Below are 18,889 nucleotides of genomic sequence, written 5' to 3'. Positions count from 1 at the left end.
TTTATGTTGATTGTGATAAAAAAAAGAAAAGTAAAATTAATTTGAAACTAATTGCTGAATACGACATCGTTTGGTGATTGTTTTATTTTTCCCTTTTTGACAGCTATGGATGAGTTGGAAGTAAGAAGAGTAAAATTGTGACTTTTCCCAAATGGTTCGAAAGTGATAATTGAAATTACAATTTGTGCCACTGTGTGTATCGATTTGCGTGAATTTGCTTACACGTTCGACAGGAACAAACATCCACGGTGAATCTTGACACTAGAAAGCCCAATTAAATTCCACATATGACGGTTACTCTCTCCGGCTCCCGACCACCTTCCTCCGCCACCGCCGCTCACTCAACCACCCCTTCCCTTGTTTAGTCACCAAGTACGTGGCCTCTTCGCCCTCTCCCCACATTTCCTTTTCCCCCACTTTCTTGGCAACTTCTCTCTCTCTCCCTCTCGCTTTCTTCACTATCTCTTCTTTGACTATGTAACTCTGCTGTATAGAAAGACCGGAGGGAGAAGAAAATCAGGAACTGAGAAATCTCGTCGGACCCTGAACCTTCTGCCTTCCTCTATGGAGTATCGAGCGTCGTCAACTGTCTACAACAAGTTTTCAAATGCTCGTGGTTTCAACGATAAATCGGTGTACGATGGCGTCTTTGCTGCTCCGTCGAATCACGGAGCTCCGGTCTTCTCTGCTCGAGTTGAGGACTACAGAGAGATTTTTGGCGGTTCGCGAGTTTCTTCGATTCCGATTCTCGACGTTCCGGCACTGAGCGATAAGAAGTTTCCGGTTGATGTTCGTACCTCGAAAGTTGAATATTCCAAGATTTTTGGTGGCTTTGATGAGTTAAATTTCGCCATACCTTATGAGGAGCTTCTGGTGGAGGCAAACAAAACAAACTCGTTTTCTCAGAAATCTCGGTAAGCTTCTGTTTTCTTAATATGCAAGCTATGTTGAAAACGAGGAACTTAATCTCTAGCGGAACGCTTTCCATTTAATAACCTGTTTGTCCTTCAATTCATTCATTTAATTTCCGAAATGGTTTCGTTTTGTTGAGGGAGTAGGTAGAGAGTGAGATTTAATTAGATATGCTTAGGCTATATCGTGCAAATAGAGAATTAATACAGAGGATTGTTGGATCGAACTGTACTTTGTGTTTTAAGTTCGAGTCAATTGGTTTGGAGTTCTTGGAACAATATTTTTTTCCCCAAATTTTGTTGGTGGGTTTTGATACCATTTCTTTCTGTTGCCCTCACTTCCAAGGACAAGAGAAAACAGACCATTAAAGAACAATGAACATGGTGATTTTATTTGTATTAGTGAAGTTTCTACATTGTTGCTATAACGTAGGATCTCAGCTGGAAGAGGATCCACGGCATCTCAAAATCCTTCTCAGTATGAAAAGGAAAGTAACTTTTCCACCCGTGAAGCATCATCTCAACCACTTGATAAAATGGAGAAATTCAGCGTGTCCTATCAAAAGATCAACCAAGGAAACAAAAGTTATGCTACGGAGACAGCTCATGTAGCTCTTCCCCATGCCATTCCAGGTTTTTCATGTGTAATTGATCAACAATTTCCTGTACAGATGTCTGGAACTGGTATGCCATCGTCCGAAAAATTGAATAATATTCGCCCAGAAATCATTGGGAGTACTGAAGTCACAGATAAGTCTGAGCGTCCAATTTCTAGTGATATTGAACAGGTATTTAAGGCAAGTAATCCAACCAATTCTCAGAGCAGAACTGGGTGGTTTAGATCAGATTCAGCTGATAAGTTATTCAATGGGTATGCGGTGGATCAAGGGGTACAGAACCCTGACACTCCACCAAAATGTAATTTTCTGCCTAAGTTTGGTAAAAGTGCGGGATTTTCAGGGAGAGAAACTGGTTTAAAGTCTGAAGCATTTGAACATTCTGAAGATCCTTGTGACGGTTCTTCACCGCCATACTTTGGTGAGGATGTGGAGGTGAATCCAGTTGCTGCTGCCTCTGTTGCAGCTTTGAGAAAAGCAATTGATGCTGCTCAGGAGAGCATAAAAATTGCTAAGGAGTCTATGGAAAGAAGGAAAACTGCCGGACTTCAAAAACACAAAAAAACAAGGTCTTCTAGGAGGCTAACTTCTGAAGAGAAAAGGGAAGTAAAAACTTCAAACAATTCAGGCACATGCCAAGAGATGGTGGCTGGGGAAACTTGTGGAAAAGTGAATACTTTGGAGCAAGCGGTTGCTGAAATCAGGAGACAGAATTCAACTACAGAAGAATGTCCTGTCACTCAAAGTGCAGTGAGGGAAAATTTAAATGCCGCAGGAACAAATGATATGGAATTTAAGATGTCAGAAGTTGATTGTAGGGAGGAAGAGGGTGAAGAATTAGATGCAAAAGAACAATTTTATGAACCTAGGTCTTTTGGTGAAGACGAGGCAGAAGAACTGGAACCTGTCAAGGAACACAATGCAGATGGATATGAATGGCAAGGAAACAATGGGTTGAAGAAAACATTTGAGAATCCTGGAGAGTCTAATGATAGCTTGGTTGTGGTCAAAGAGGCTGGACTGGAGGAAGGTGGCATAAACTTAAGTGTAGTCAAAGGCATTCTTATGAGCAAATTAAAGTCAGTTCTAGGTGTTGTTGAGCATGAAGAAGATAAAATGAAATGTGGCCAAAACCAAAACCTGCTAGAAACGAACATGAAAGTTGAGTCGTCAATGAAGAATGAAAAATGTGTGGAATTGCTGGAAGAACTTAAAGTAACAAAAGATCATGACGAGTTTGTAAACAGGAAGATGGAGGAAGAGAATGATATGGAGACCCATGTTAAGGCCCATCAATGGGAGGTGGAGGAAGTAAGACATATCTGCCAGCAAGAAGAAAAGGAGATGGAAACAAATACTGTCCAAATTGAAAATAACGTTGAAAAGATACTAGACAAATCTACTGAAGATGAAAGAAATATAAATCTGATTGATGACTTCCTTGATGGCAAAGATTCTCATGACGTGGAAGAAAGTGGCGAATTGAAACTAAGCAGCCTTCAAGAAAACAAACAGGATGATGAGGTGATTGAAGGGATTTCCTTTCATTTGTTCAGTCATGAGATTGAACATGTTCTTAGACAAATAAACATTGGTGAATGTGGAGTACCAGAGAGCATTGTAAAAGCAACGCTAGACAATCAGAATACCGAGAGTAAAATTGAATTACAAGATGGTTCATGTAAGCAGGATGAGTTTGGAAAACTCTCAGAAGATCAGGAAACTAGTGATTTTATAGAAAGTATGGAAGAAGTGGAAGTGATTCTTGACCAACCTGCATACCGAGACACTGATAATTCAAAAGATGTAGCAAAAATTTCCTTTGAAGTTGAAAATAATCAATCTGAGACAATTACAGAGGGTGACATGGAGGATAGATTGCCTTTTGAATTGTTTTCCCTGGCCGAGGATGCACTAAAACGTAGAGAATTTAAAATTAGGATGGATGATTCACACACAAGCCCTACTTTGATCCCAAATGGGGTAGATTTTGGTGTGGTTGATATAAAATTGGGGCAGAAATATAAAGAAGCTTTGGCTCCAGAATTTAGAGAAATTGAGAGAAATATAAAGGAAATTGAATTCTCAACAAACAAAGAAAATGATGACAACAATTCAAATGAAGAAGAGACATTCCGAACTGTAAATAATATCAATATTGAAGCAAGCAATGAGCCTAGTACATCTGAAAATGACAAGAAAATCAGTGAAGAAGCAACGGAGGAAATGGTCACAAGCATAATTACTGAAGCAACTCAGGATAACTATCAAGCTACCATCAAAGTAGAAGAAAGTGAAACTGATTATGTATTGAAAAAGGAAATGCAGTTAGACTCCGATGAGAACAATAATAGAGCAGGTAGCCAATCTGGCACAATTGAAATAGATTCGGGAATAATTCATATGATCAAAATAAGTCAAAGTTCAAGAGAAAGTGAGGAGAGTTATCACGTGACAGAGGATGAAATGGAAGCTGGTGGTTCCTCTGACGAAGAGTTGGAATATGCAGCTCACTTGGAAAATTTAGAAGTTAATTCACCTGGAAGTTCTGGAAGAAAAGAAAATTTAGCCGATATAGAACAGGAAATTAATACTAGCCAAAAGGTTACAGATAACAAGGATCGTCAAACGACCCCAACACTGGGTGAAACTGAAACTAATGCTGACATGAAGACAAGAGAAGCAGGGGTTGAATCCAAATTCAACAGTGAGACAGCAGCTCGTGGTTTGTCTCAAGCTAAAGAGGTAGTAGAGAAGTTACCTGAGAATTTGGCGAATCAAAGTATCTTAGAAACTGGGGAGAATGACCAAGCGACCCATTTAATGCAGGAGGAGAAGGTATTCTATGACACATTTGAGAAAGAAGCTGAAGTGATTAAGGGACGGCAGAGAAAAATTGATGATTCCAAAGAAAAGGAGAAAGAGAGAGAGAGATTAGCTGTAGAAAGAGCAATTCGTGAGGCCCGTGAAAGGGCATTTGTAGAAGCCCGAGAGAGGGCTGCTGCCGGGAGAGCTTCTGCCGACACTCGTAGAAGAGTCATGGCTGAGGCACGTGATCGCTCAGGGAAGGTCTCCATAGAGACCAATCACAAGCCTTCTGCAGATAAGGTTTCAAAAGAAGCCAAATTAAAAGCTCAACGTGCTGCTGTTGAAATGGCTACTGCTGAGGCTAGGGAGCGTGCTTTAGAAAAAGCTATGTCTGAGAAGGCTATTTCTGAGGCACGAAATCTTGCTGACAAAATTGTTGCTGAAAAATTACATGGTGCTGCTGGAGATAGCAGAGTAAAAAAGAGTTTTTCATTTAGTGTGAGTACTATTTTTACACTGCTCGTTTTTATATTGATGAAACAGTTAAAGGACAACTAGTAGTGATTAACGTTGAAAAGCACTTATGTCCAGGATTCTCAACCAAAAGGCCCAGGTTCTTCCAACAATTTCAGGCATGCCAATTCATTTAACCTTGGAGGTGAGTATGCACCAATTATTTTTTTAACAACGCTGCTTAAAGAATTCACTATTATAAGCATAAGAACTTGTTCTCGTGACTGTTCTTATCCTTGGTTTCTGAACAATTTGTCACTTGATAAAGGCCCCGACTCTTCAGAGAGAGAGGTGGGATCTTCTGGGGAATCAGCTCAAAGATGTAAAGCCAGGTTGGAGAGGCATCAACGAACTGTTGAGCGTGTGGTAAGTCCTGTTCAAGTTGTGATCTATTCAAAATTTTGACTGCAGAAACCACATTTCATTCTATTTTCCTTTTCCATTTCAGGCAAAAGCTCTTGCTGAGAAGAATATTCGTGACATTCTTGCACAAAAAGAACAGGAAGAGAGAAATGTAAATTACACGTCTTATTAACAGTTTGAAGGAGTAAGTTTAACTTTTTATTAGATAGTTCGTTTAACAGTTCCAAATCTTTTGACTGTACAGAGACTTGCGGAATCTCTAGATGCTGAAGTTAAACGGTGGTCAAGTGGGAAGGAGGGAAATCTGCGTGCATTGCTTTCAACTCTTCAATATGTAAGCTAACTGTTTGTGCCTTTATTATTGTTCTCTCATTTGGATATTATAATCAGAACTTAACTGTTCATTATATCGACAGATTCTCGGGCCCGACAGTGGGTGGCAGGCAGTCCCTCTAACAGATATCATCACAACCGTTGCTGTCAAGAAAGCTTACCGTAGAGCAACTCTTTCTGTTCATCCTGACAAATTGCAACAACGTGGTGCAACCATTCAACAAAAGTACATATGCGAAAAGGTTTTTGATCTTTTGAAGGTATGCACTAAATTCATCACATTAATGAATTTATGCTGGTATTTAGGTTAGGTTAACTTTTTTTTTTATTAGGAATTTGGTAAAATGTTAATGAACTATATAGCGCAAGGTGATTAATTGTCTCCTTCATACGCCAAAACCCTACGATGTGAACTTCAACGGGCCTTTTTAGGAGTGAGTTTAGTAACTGTCTGTTTGTTATTAGTAGATTTGAAGTGATTTTAGAACATATTAGATCTCTGAATCACACACCATATCGGTTATGGGGTTTGGAATGATATGTTATTGAATTCGGTTCGGCGATTACATTTTCTTTTTTTAAGTTGACTGGAGTTTATTTTTGGACCAAATGAATTCAGTTGTCCAAATTCTGATGAACTTGGAATGTGTTGTGAACAGGCTGCATGGAACAGGTTCAACGTGGAGGAACGATTGTAACACGATCGATCGATCTACTCCCTAAATTTCATTTCAATTACATGATCATTGTTATGCCTACTAACCACAGCGTATTTTTTGGAAGGCAATTACAATGGGAAACGAAATGCAACACAATTCTTTGAATTTGTAATCTATATATGTTATGACCGTTTGGTCAAGTAATGGGGCGGGGAGGGTGGCATTTCTCTCAAGTTTAAATCATTTTAGTGGGAAAAGAATCTGGGGGTGGTGGTTTTATCACCCACATTTGCCACTCAAATTAAGTTTTATTAGATAGTTGGCTTGCCAATTGAGTTCTATTTGCTTTGGTTTCATAATGAAGTTGGTCGATGTAAAATATTGTCCTATTGCTAATACAATCAATATTTTTTATATTTTAAATGTTAAATATATGTATATACCCATTAAATTGTTTATTAAACTCATTTTTTGTAAATTACATTTCAGAATTTAGATCTGGAAAGAGATTAATTAGATGCTTAATCAATGAATTTTGAATATTGTCCACACTTCTTTAGGTTTTATCTTTTTAGTAAAGATGCTATGGCCAATAAACAATACTCAAAAGATGCCTGCCAATTAGCACAACAAGATGTTCAACATCATCGCATTGAACAAGGGCCAGTTAAAAGAATGCCAAACTGTCACTATTTAACGCATAATCCATATAGAAAAAAAAGATGGGTAAATAAAATGAAGGTAAGATAATCAATGAAACAGACGCAATGTCCAAAATGAGTTTGGTTGGTGATGTTGACGTGAGATATTTGAGACTCATTGTCAATAGCTCAGTGCAAGTCTTGGATAATCTTTAAGAAATTTCATATATACTAGGCAATTGCATCTTTGATGAATCAGGGATTCTCTCAAAAGGTCACAATTGCTCAAATGACAAGGAATGCATTTTGTATTGTTGTACTAATACTTGTATTTGCTGAGATAATTATGGGGGATAGCATAAAAATATGTTTGATTAGGGTTTGGAGATTCAGTCCCTCAGATTTGTTGTACTAGAAAAACCAATTGCGTAGAGGGTGCATGTGAAGAAACCAAGTGCTTAGGTCATAACATTTCGACCAAGAAAAAGCAAAAGGGGAGGGTGGTGACAAATTCCAAGTGCAAAAAGTGGGTAGAGAATCAGAAGCCAACTTTGGCATAGTATTATTGAAACATGAATGGGCAAAATTGCATTGATTAGATGCTGACACAATCATAAGCCAAGAACATGAAGCATTATAGCATTCTGTGCATGCATTCGATTCTCAGCTTGAGGAAAGACGATGGAGTTTGGAGCCTCGATTACTCCATCTGTTACCTCTACACCTCTCTCTGCTGGTAGGCAATGCATGAAATAAGCCTTTGGACCTGCTAAGTTCATCAGCTCTTCGTTAACCTACAACAATAATGCATATAACAATGTCATTTCAGCTTCCATTCACTGAGGACATATATCATGTGTCTTTAGAACTCAAGGGCATAACTAACTGATACAACAACTTATAGAACATATCTTGTTCAAGCAAGTTCACGGTTACATACCATACACATCTAAAATATCATAAAATACGAAATGGAAGAACAATAACTATTCTGTACTCAAAGAGCACAGCAATGTTTCAATCTATACTATATAAAAGAGAAAATGGGAAGAAGCTGAAGTGATTCTCTACTGGGGTGTCTGGAGGGAGGGTTTGAGTTTGGTTGGTTGGTCACGGCATACATTTGGGCAGAGACTTATTTGCAACAAACTTCAGATATGAAACTTTATTGAGCCTATAAATTTAAGCTGAACTCAAAGTAAGATTTTTTTTTTTTTTTTTGGGTGATCATTTCTGCATTTCGTTGATTGCGTTTCACTGGCTAGAAAAAGTGTCTTAACGTTCTTTCCACAATTGTCTTCATAAAATTAATTTGTGCAGGTCATGTTGCATCAACCATACTTTTTCGTTAGTGCTAATATTACTTCCAACTTGGGTTTTACTGCTAACAGAGATACTAAATGAGGGATGAACATGTAAGCTAGTTGTTAGCTATGAGGTATTCAACATGGAAAAAAGGCAGGCAAGTGGCAATTTATTTAATATTCCATCCCAAATGATAGCATAAAAGATAAAAAATTTAGATAATTCAGTATCAAATCAGAGTATGTCCATCTCTACTAACTTTTTCTGTAGCATCGTCATTAACAAATTTAATTATCTTGAAGTGCATTCATTAGAAAGAAAACGCTACAAGTACCTGGAAGCCTTGAAACACTTGACGCCGATAATCAGCCTCCTCTTTTTGTCCCATGCTGGCCCAGACATCTGAGTATACAACATCAGCTCCTTTCACTGCTTCCTTGGGATCATGAGTAATCTCAATCTTGCTAACTCCAGCTTGTCGGGCCTTTTCAACTGTATTCTTATCTGGCTCAAAACCTTTAGGACACGCACAAACAAAGTGGAGGGGTACAACTGATGCCAAGAACAACCATGAATGCACCATGTTATTTCCATCTCCAACATACACGACCTAAATTTTCATCATCGGCCGCTTAGTTTATTGGCACAAAATGCAAATATAATTTTATATTTTATATCTACTATAACGAAACATAGAATGAAAAGCCAAACCTTAGTTCCTTCTAACTTGCCAATGTGTTCAATCATAGTGAGTGCATCGGCCATTACTTGACATGGATGGTTGTAATCCGTCAGACCATTTATTACAGGCACGGTGGAATATTTAGCTAAATCAAGAATATCCTGCAACAAAATGGTAGTATGATGACCAGTATAGAGACATCCAGACTACTAGATTATTAATAGAACACAATGGATTAATGAAACAGAAGAAATCAAGGCCCACTAATATATGTCAACACTGACAATATGCCACTAGTTGAAACTATCCCTTTTCCTTCATTTCCTATGGTAGCTTGGAGTATTTGCACTTCAATTTTGCTCTTGAGCTATCCTCATTTTTTTCATATCCGTGAGTGTCCAAGCCAGCTTACATGCACCTCAACTAATCTCACGGGACAACCCGCCTAACCCTACAACATTTGGGTGTCAAGGAAACTTATAGGAAATTCCTAGGTGGTTGCCATGGATTGAACCCATGAACTCTTGTTTAGTTATTAAGACTATGTTTCCTTTTTTACCACTAGACAAACCCATGATGGTTAAAAGCCCTTGACTATGTCTTGAGTTGTCCCCGAATAAAAGCCCACCAATGAGAAAAAGAAAAAAAGGAAGTATAAATAATAGGAATATTTCCTCCTCAAACATCTTTCCAATTGGAATAGGCCACCAACTAGATAACCAAAGAATGAGTACATGGCCTGTCACATAAGTTTTTCTACAGACAAACCAATATGTGACTAGTTCTATGCCTACCTGAATAGATATCCATCATACTAATCTTGTGGCCAAATGCAGATTCGCATACACTAACAGGTCAAGCTTCCCACCTTAATGTCCCACAATGCAGTCAATATCATAAAACAAGTGACTTCATCACTATTGATACATAAACTTCATTAAATCATAGTGAATAATTCTACATAGCTATCTATCAGAAGAGAAACCTTAAGCAAACTTAAATTCCCTCAACTATTGAGTCAACTGAAATATGAAATAATAACTAATAGGGGTCTGTCACAAGGAAGACTTAAGCAAGTGTTCCCTGTGTTTCATTTCATTTAGAAATTCAATCAACAGGTTGTCAATAGAAAACAGAAGATAATCAAAACAAACAAACATCATTAAGCCATACTTAGCTAGAAAAAACTTCTCACATACCAACTCTAACATGCCATAAACTCAACCGCCTTTACTTTTGCTTCATTAATATTGTGAGAAAACAACAATTTTGAGAAGGCAAAGGTAGCTTTGATCAAGTAGACACATAGCAGATATTATCCATGTTCATAACTCAACACGTTATCACTAGGAACTAAGAAGGTAAATAAACTGACCAAAATACCTGGTGACCAAAAACACGGGCCATTATGACATCATTATAGCGAGACAAAACACGAGCAATATCCCTAGTTTCCTCTCTTTTACCCATTTGGATGGTGTCGGGCCCTAAATATATGGCATGGCCCCCTAGCAAGAAGAAACCAGTCTCAAATGAAACTCTGGTTCTCATGGATGGTTTTGCAAAGATCATCGCCATTGTCTTCCCTTTAAATGGGAGAAATGACCTATCACCAGATTTCAGTTGCGCCTTAACTTCAACCGCACGGTCTAAGATCTTCAAGAGGGTGGATTTATCAAAATCGCTGAGGTGAAGGAAATCCTTCTTCTCTGTTTTCACTTTGATAAACAACACAACAGATCAAAAACGTCAGACAACTCACAGCACACATCCGTCGATTAATAGAAAATTACATGCATGCATTAAAAAAGATTAAAAATATATTTATATATATTTGTATCCCTTGAGGAAAACTTTTAGCCAGAAACACTATAATAATCTGTTCTCAAGCAAGTAAGAGAGCCGATCTTGACAATCATCGGAAATAAATTGGGTCCAGAGAAGTTTGATTATGTACTCTATACTTATTCCAACCTCGTAAACCACATAAGAACGGCGATCAAGCAATACAAATTTCATAATCGCAAACAGTCCATAAACCCTAACTTCTAATTCAATTAAGCAAGAAACGCAAATAACATAGTGGAAATGAAATTTATAGAAACAATATCGTAAATAAGGAAGTGGAATCAAAGAAAGACATGCACCTTTGGATGCGAGGGAAGGAGGAGAAGTGGCAGAGGTCTGGCAAGAGATTGAAGGAAAACGAAGAGGAAACCTAGAGGGAGTAGGGAGAGCAAAGCCCGAAACGTCGCCAAAAAACTTCACCGATCGTGGAAGAGACTTGGTGGAGTAGAAGTGAGTAGAGAGGGAGTGTTTATGCGATGGAATAGTGGAGTGAGAGCAAGCGGCTGCCATTGCTTCTGGGTGGGAATGGGGGATTGTGGGAACTACCGATTCCGAATATCGAAGCCGTCAAAGTATCGGAATCCGACGAGGTATAATCTCCTTCGGTTGATTTGATTCTCACAGTGTCTCAAACTTTTTGGAAATATGTATTGAATCAACCGATTTTCTACGGAAATTATAAAATGTAAAGTGTAGTAATTTCGTTTGGGAAGTCCAATATAAATACAAATGAAAATGAGGCTTATTCACTCCATTCGTTCGTTTGTTCGTTCCTTCATTGATTGTTGTGTTTTTTGTTTATGGCTTTTCGGCTTCGGAACGAACAAAGCAGAACCGATGCTTACATCAAAATAATAAATTAAAAAAAAAAAAAAGAAGAAAGGAATTTCATCCAAACAAACTAAAAACAAAAACATAGTGATGATTTGGTCCCAACCAAAAAATTTAATTGAAAAAAAAAAGTGAGCAGAGGGGATGTACACATCGAATTGAAGTATGCACCCAAACACTCGCACATATAAAAGAAGACATGTTTCAAAATATACCAACGATAAAACAATGTCTCGACAGGTATGATTTACGGTTTATAATTTCAAATACATATATTAACTTGCATTTAAAAATATATTTATATATAAACTTGTAATTGACATGAGCCTAAGGCTTACAATTTGATCGAGAGAGGGATTTAATAATTGGAATTCAAGATTATCGAGTTTAGTCATACAAATAACTTGTATTCTTTTCCTGGGAAAAAGAACTTGTATGCAAAGATATGTTTTTTAATTTTTCACTTAATTGTAGTAGAATGTCAATTTTTGTTTATTAGTTTGGTATTTACTCATATATGGTAAATATTTCAAGTCTTGCCCTAATCCTTCTCTCTTTGTTGGTTTGTTTGTGTTTTTTATTTTGAGTTTGGCAATACGTGAATTGTCCCAGATTGGTTATATTGTAGAAATGTGGGTGGCTCTAAACCTATAAAACAAGTTCACATTTTCCATTATTACGGATGTCTTAATTAAATTAAACACACTTTAAATGGTTGTGTATTGACGTATGTTTTGTTAAACTCAAGATCTAAGTTTTGTGAAGATGGGTGTTTGTAAACACAAAATGAGTCTGTAATGGTAGTATTGAAGCTAATAAAACCATACAATATAACTCCCCTTTTGCCATGGAGAAATTCATTAACTTTGAGCCTTCACCATCCCTCCAATTTTCCTTTTTTATTTAAATTTTTGTTAGAGTGTGTCATTGACTGGGCTTCTCTTACTCTTAGGCCCATTTAGGCCCATTGTATTAGGCTTCAAAATTAATGGTTGTGGATGAATATTTGCAGAGAAAGAAAGTGAAACCAAAAATAGATTTACAATATGTCCATTAATTTTCATAACAAGTTTTAAATTGGATCGATACTCTCAAATTGTATCATGTTTTCCTATTTGAATGAATTATCTTTTGATTTTGGTAAATAACAACATGGTTCAACATTTCACAAATGTTTAATTTCAATTATTCTTTTATTTATTTGATTTCCAAATTAACTAGGTTGCTAGCTTCTAAATAATCGTAGCACCCAATTCTAAATTAACGACTTCTCCCTTTTCTTTTCTTTCTTTTTATCTTCCGTTAAACTAAATGCGAATATCCAAGAATTGTGCAAATATCAAGTAGTCCAAGGTTATACAATTCTACTGGAATTAATTGCTGATACAATCTTTTTATTCTGCTGCAACCTATGTAGATTGAATAATTATCTTCATGTCAACGTTTATTAGAATCATGTATCAACTATCTACATCTCTACAATATCTAATCTCGCCACTAAGACTAGTTCTTTTGGATTGATTCAATTTATCATTTGGTCCAGATTTGGGGACGAAATTCGTCGAATACGACAACCTCCACCAGCTATAAAAGATTGGTTATGACCGCAATGGACTTTTTGACGAACGACAAGTTGCTACCTATAGCTGTGAGAAAACATTTTCAAGCCTTTTAATTTAGCTTGTCATTCATTTTGCAACTAATCTAATAAAATTAACATGTCATTAGTGCAAATAGTTTTCACACCAAGTACATAACAGTTTAATAAAAATTCTGTTGACTTAAAGTTAAGTCTAACCATTTAGAACCATATTTTGCAAACCTAAGAACTAAAGTGGTTGTTTTGGAACTTCATACACCAAACATACAAAACTCAAACTCTTGAGCCCAAAATTGTATTTGTAAATGTATAGTATTATTTTATCCCTAAAAAATATATAACACTACAATAAAGTTATATCTTATTAGTTAAATTATAAGTTTATTCTTTTAAAAAAATGTATATGATCTATGAGTTAGATTTTAACTAAAAATTAAGAAATGTCGGCCATTTTTTAAATATTCATGACCTATTCCATACACAATTCAAAAAAATATGCATGAAAATTGAATCCAAATGTGAACGATGGATGTAGACCTTTGAAATGAAGTAGTTGAAAAAGGTATAATCTTCAAATATAATTACTTGAAATGAAATTTCAATAATCTATCCTCCCAATGGTTAATCTTATATCTTATAATTATAACTAAGTTCCAAATTAATATAATGGACCCATGATTTGTTCTTTTTAAGTGAATTTAAATAGACCAACCATCAAATTTTCAACACTATAACGCATCATCCCTTAACGTGATCATTTTAAATAAACAAAAAATTTAGTTTGTTTCGACTTATTAGAAATGTTCTTTTAGGTGATTTTGAAATAAAGAAAGTGATTTTATCACAATTTCAAAAACACTCCTAAAAACATAGGTAAAAACTTTGAAAGAGTGATAGGATTGTGTTCATATTTATATAAGTTAAGTTTGAGAATATATTTGGAAAAATAAAAATTTATACATTCATACCATCCAAATCTTCGTCTACACTTTTTCATCTAGCAAATTCTTTTTTGTATAATTGACAGACAAAGACAAAAAAATTATTTAGGATTTTGGCTGCACTTCAAGAGTTTTTAGTAATTGTGCATCTCTTCCACTCATGCTAGCAAAAGTTTGTGGAATGAATTTGCAGGTTTAGAAGATTATTCTTAAAAAAAAAAAAAAAGTTAAAAGATTATTTGTGTGTCTTTGTAGACCATCGATATGGATGTTTCTTTTGTTATGATATTTTCATTATTAACTTGGTTCTTTTTTTTTTTACTAAAAAAAGACGAGCATACTATGATGTTGATGGAAAAAAACATCAGAGAAGCATGCAGCGGAAGACTAAGGATCATTTTTTACTCTATATGCATCTAAACAATTTAGAAATTAACATGCAACTATTACACGATAGACCTAAACGAAGAGTATAAAAGGTAAACGATGAGCTTACCTTTGTAGTTCACAACTTCTTCTTCGTTCCAAAAAACTTCTATGTCTGAAGATCACGAGCAACAGACAACCACTAAGTTAACCTACTAATCTCAAGACCAAGAATCGAGTCGTGGGACTCGTTTTTGTGAAGTCAATCTTTTAAGAGAAAGATAGAGGTAGGTGTATCGTTTAGGTTGTTTTTATATGAATCATCATCATCCTTTACTCATTATGAAATGAGAAGTGTATATAGAAAAATTACATGCAAAATGCATGCAATTTATTTCATATAAACTCAACACCTAATTAATCCATTAACTATTAATGGAATTAGTGGCTTCTAATTCATTATAATCTGCCACATTTCCCACTAACATTTAGTTAATAAAGAAATTAATCAAAGGAGTAATTTGGTCAATTGACCAATTAAGTCAAAGTCAAACTTTGACTTTTCTTAGTCAAAAGTCAACATTTTGACTTTTTACTATTTTACCCGTCTTGACTAATTGTAACCTCCTAAGTATGAATCCGCATTCATTTTTCTAAAATTCAAATCATATTTGAATATAAATCCGGTCAAAGTTTTTGTTTTTCAAAGTCAAAAGTCAACATGTTGACTTTTACAACTTTGATCGTTTCAAAAGCTTTCCAAGCTTTTAAATATGAATCTATATTCATATTTATTTAAATCATATTTAAATACAAATCTTAAAGTTTATATCTACCAACTTATATCATATATACTTATCGGTTTCTCTCTCTTTTCCTAATTCGAACAATTCGAGTTACTTCAACATATTGCTCTTAGTTGAATCCATATGAGCTAGTAAGGGAACCTAATGGGCCTATAGATCATGGGCTCCAACGATTCGAGATTAGCTGGCTAAACTCTTTTAAACCAAGCTTAATCAACATTCGTTAACTAATGAGTCATTCCATTAAAAACTCAGAGTTGCACTACCCTCACTATAGATATATTTCTGTCCACCTGATATAACCATGATGAGTAAGTCAATCCTTCATAGGTTGTTTATAATCTTAGCTGGGTCAAAATACCGTTTTACCCCCGAGATTACATCTTGCTCCTTAAGACCTACTGATCCACTACTGAACAATTGGTTTAAGGTCCAACCTATAAACCTAAATCCTTCTCAGACCAATGAGAAGGTGGAGCCCCTTGTTCAAGACTTGGATTCAGTCCTTAAGGAAACAACCTATCTACTATCCTAGAAGTGGGTTGAAGTGAATTCCATTTCGCACCCTATGTCCCTAGCTATCCACTCGGTCTTATCCCTGAAATGGAAGACTTATTGGGCCAACGATGATGAGTTGCCCTCACCTATGTAGACCTAAGGATACTACCGAATGAACAGAAGTTCATAGTTAGCTCAGGATTAAGATCAAGTTACTTTGGTCATCATAATTGAAATAGTCAATTTATAGTTTACGATGTTATAACTAAAAGTGACTATTTCGTAGTTTCAGTCTTATGCAAACCATTTACATAGGATGCCCCCACTCCCATGTCTTTACATGAACGATTCAGGATTACATCGTTTGTACTAATTACGGAGCGGGCCGCATCCATAGTGTTTTTTCAGAATAAGGCGCCCAACCTTATTCATACACTATAGACTATTTGGGCTATTAACTCGAACTTAATCCATGTTTATGTCTCTACATAAAGTTCAAGTATATTAGCAAACTCAGTAAAATAGCCTCGGGACCTTAATACTTATTGGTTTTAAGATTATAGCATTCAGTAATAAACTTTATTGAATCAAATAACAAGTTACAAGTTTTAAGACATAAATTCCAACAGATATAGACTTAATTACTTGTAATTACAAATATTTTTTATGTTTTTCATTTTCTTTTAATTGATATATTAATCTTCTTCTTGCTACAATAATAATAAATTTGTGAAGTACTTTATTTTATGATATAGTTTAGAATCAAAATAACCTACCTTTAAAAAAAATATTTGTCATAATTTAAGAAATTTTGTGTTAATTACCATCTCTCTTTTTTAAAATATTGTGTTTTACAAAACTTATTAAATTACTTGAAATCTTATCTTTTAAATACAAAAATCTTGACATTCTCACCTTTCCCTTTTTTCCTTTTAGGTTAATTTTTTTATTTCAATGTTTATTAAACGTAATTGTAGTCTTATCTTTCAAATACAAAAATCTTATACCCTTCTCTTATTTTAGCAACTTTTTTAACTTCTTCGGTTATCTTTGCATACATAAATTTTCAAAGAGAATCTAAAAGGAAAAAAAAAAATATAATTTAAAGATGAATATGACAGATCATGATATTGAAAAATGTTTGAAGTATCATGGGCATCGCACATGTTAAGTATTAGTAAAATATAAAAGATAAATGAGATTAAATGGATAAGGTTACTAAAATTTAAGTTAGAATATGTAGTTGTAACTAGGAGTGTTCAAAAAATAGTTGAAAACCACACCGATTGACAAACCAAATTGCAATTGAATTGAAACCAAATGCATGCAGTTTGATTCGGTTTGTGTTAAATTGAGACTGATTTTTATGTGGTTTGGTTCGGTTTAAGACATTTAAACCAATTCTAAAACCGAACCGAACCGCTTGATTTTATAATAATAACAATTAAACATATAAGTATAACTTAGGATATGATATAAATGTAACTTTGTAGGAATTATTTTGATAGACTTTCAAACTTCAATGTTCGAAACTTTTATGTCTTGTACTTAATTACAATACAGAATAATTTAATTTATATTTATTTGTAGAACTTTTATTTATGCATTGTATAATGTCTAAAAATGATTTTGATTCTAATATTCATGCATAAGCAATTTGATTTTGATTCGGTTTTATTTATGTATAAACAGTTTGGTTTCGATTTGGTTTGACACATATGAACGGTTCGGTTTCATTTCAAACGAGATTTGTTTTTGCATTTTTCAGTTCGGTGTACGATTTTAGCTTCAATTGAATCGAACCGAACCATGAATACCCCTAGTTTTAAGTGATAAAATTGTAAATTATAATAGGTAGGGGAAGAAATAGATGTATCAAATAGTTTTCGGGCGAAAGTGAAAGGGTGTGGTTTTGATTAAGTGACTCTTTCTACAAATTTGAGGGTCCCATGCAAAGACAATCCTCTTCATCTAACAATGTCAAATCCGACATGTCGGCGGGGAAAGACGTGGACAAAATTTAAAAAGACGCTATATCGTTCTACAGGTGCCCTTCCCAACAACCTTCCCTTCTTCAGAGTCACGTGCATTGTTTCCCATTTCGTCCTAAACCCTTAGACACGCTTACCCCCTCCTCACGTGCCTCCTCTTCCAACCATGTCTTTGCTTTTTATTAATTTCTATTTATTATTATTATATATTATTCTACCAATATTTATTATTATTAGTGTATCTCATGCTCTTCCATATCACTCTATACTAACGCACCAACTTTGAATAATTCCAATTTTTCTAAACCCTAAATTATAAGAAAATTATCATATCACAACACTAACATTATGATTCAACTTCTTTAATTTCTTCTAAACACACACTTCAATATTTTTCACATTATTTTATATTTTCTTTCATTTTGATTAATTGTTGAATATATTTTGATAAAAGAGATAAATTGTTTAAAAAATAATATTAAATTTTATAATTGAAATATTGCGGCTATCTTGTAAAATTCGGTTTGGGTAAACTTCACTTTTCCTAAAATTTGTGCTTTTTATAATATTTTGGTACCATACAATGAATCACACACTCAGCCACAAATGTCCATTTTGGCCACGTGTGAGGCTCTTGTTTTTTTTTTTTTTTTTTGAATAAAACATATAATTAAACAAAAGAAGGATAGTTATAATATATTACATTATTAGATGTTTAAACTTAGCCTCCATTAACCAATTTTACTCCCCATTTATCTAATCTACTCTTACTCTTTCCTACTCCACTACCCAAAATTACTTAGGGTAGGGCTCATACACAATTACCACATTATTTTATATAGTTTTTTTAAAAAAATAAATCAATTTTAATTTAAATATATAAAAATTAATTTTAAAAGTTTGTTTGTTACTAAATATAAATATAAATTTGATTAATTTTACAAAATTAATTATACCTAAATCTTTTTTCTAAAATCATTACTTCAACTATCATTCCCAAATATGTTAAAATAGAATTGAAATCTCAAAACACTTTTTTTTTTTCTCTTTTTCAAATATAGAATAATTGATTTAAATTCACCTAATACTCTCATTTCATTTCATTTCATGTGTAAGTAAGAGTAAAACTATAATAGGAGAAATGGAAAGAATAATTGTTTTGATTGTGAAATCCAA

The 18,889-nt window shown here is 34.6% G+C and overlaps 2 protein-coding genes across 3 annotated transcripts; one reads left to right on the top strand and one right to left on the bottom strand.

Moving 5' to 3' along the window:
• The first annotated feature begins 219 nt into the window (after positions 1–219).
• LOC103503929 (auxilin-like protein 1) lies at positions 220–6,618 on the top strand. 2 transcript variants are annotated; one of them, XM_008468322.3, is made up of 9 exons: positions 220–372; positions 495–914; positions 1,345–4,834; positions 4,928–4,994; positions 5,118–5,215; positions 5,298–5,363; positions 5,457–5,546; positions 5,629–5,805; positions 6,205–6,618. In XM_008468322.3, the coding sequence occupies exons 2-9, from the start codon at positions 565–567 to the stop codon at positions 6,241–6,243; spliced, it is 4,377 nt and encodes a 1,458-aa protein (XP_008466544.2). In that variant the 5' UTR covers positions 220–372; positions 495–564; the 3' UTR covers positions 6,244–6,618. The 2 variants fall into 2 exon arrangements, with proteins under 2 accessions (XP_008466544.2, XP_050939155.1); XM_051083198.1 differs by having other exon boundaries at positions 224–914.
• Positions 6,619–7,287: 669 nt separating this feature from the next.
• On the bottom strand, positions 7,288–11,592 carry LOC103503928 (ornithine carbamoyltransferase, chloroplastic). The gene is made up of 5 exons (XM_008468319.3): positions 10,980–11,592; positions 10,216–10,550; positions 8,862–8,993; positions 8,485–8,760; positions 7,288–7,639 (listed from the first exon to the last, which is right to left on the bottom strand). The coding sequence occupies exons 1-5, from the start codon at positions 11,188–11,190 to the stop codon at positions 7,457–7,459; spliced, it is 1,137 nt and encodes a 378-aa protein (XP_008466541.2). The 5' UTR covers positions 11,191–11,592; the 3' UTR covers positions 7,288–7,456.
• Positions 11,593–18,889: the final 7,297 nt, after the last annotated feature.

Source organism: Cucumis melo, chromosome 4, assembly GCF_025177605.1.
Source record: "Cucumis melo cultivar AY chromosome 4, USDA_Cmelo_AY_1.0, whole genome shotgun sequence".
NCBI lineage: Eukaryota > Viridiplantae > Streptophyta > Magnoliopsida > Cucurbitales > Cucurbitaceae > Cucumis > Cucumis melo.
This window is presented reverse-complemented; position numbering and strand designations above follow the sequence as displayed.

Excerpts from the sequence above, each read along its gene's own strand:
- LOC103503929 (XM_008468322.3), top strand. The coding sequence starts at position 565 with ATGGAGTATCGAGCGTCGTCAACTGTCTACAACAAGTTTTCAAATGCT. Across the intron at positions 5,547-5,628 it reads TGCTTTCAACTCTTCAATAT|ATTCTCGGGCCCGACAGTGG; the intron begins GTAAGCTAACTG and ends TTATATCGACAG. Across the intron at positions 5,806-6,204 it reads AGGTTTTTGATCTTTTGAAG|GCTGCATGGAACAGGTTCAA; the intron begins GTATGCACTAAA and ends TGTTGTGAACAG.
- LOC103503928 (XM_008468319.3), bottom strand. The coding sequence starts at position 11,190 with ATGGCAGCCGCTTGCTCTCACTCCACTATTCCATCGCATAAACACTCC. Across the intron at positions 10,551-10,979 it reads TCCTTCCCTCGCATCCAAAG|TGAAAACAGAGAAGAAGGAT; the intron begins GTGCATGTCTTT and ends TGTTTATCAAAG. Across the intron at positions 8,994-10,215 it reads CCCGTGTTTTTGGTCACCAG|GATATTCTTGATTTAGCTAA; the intron begins GTATTTTGGTCA and ends ATTTTGTTGCAG.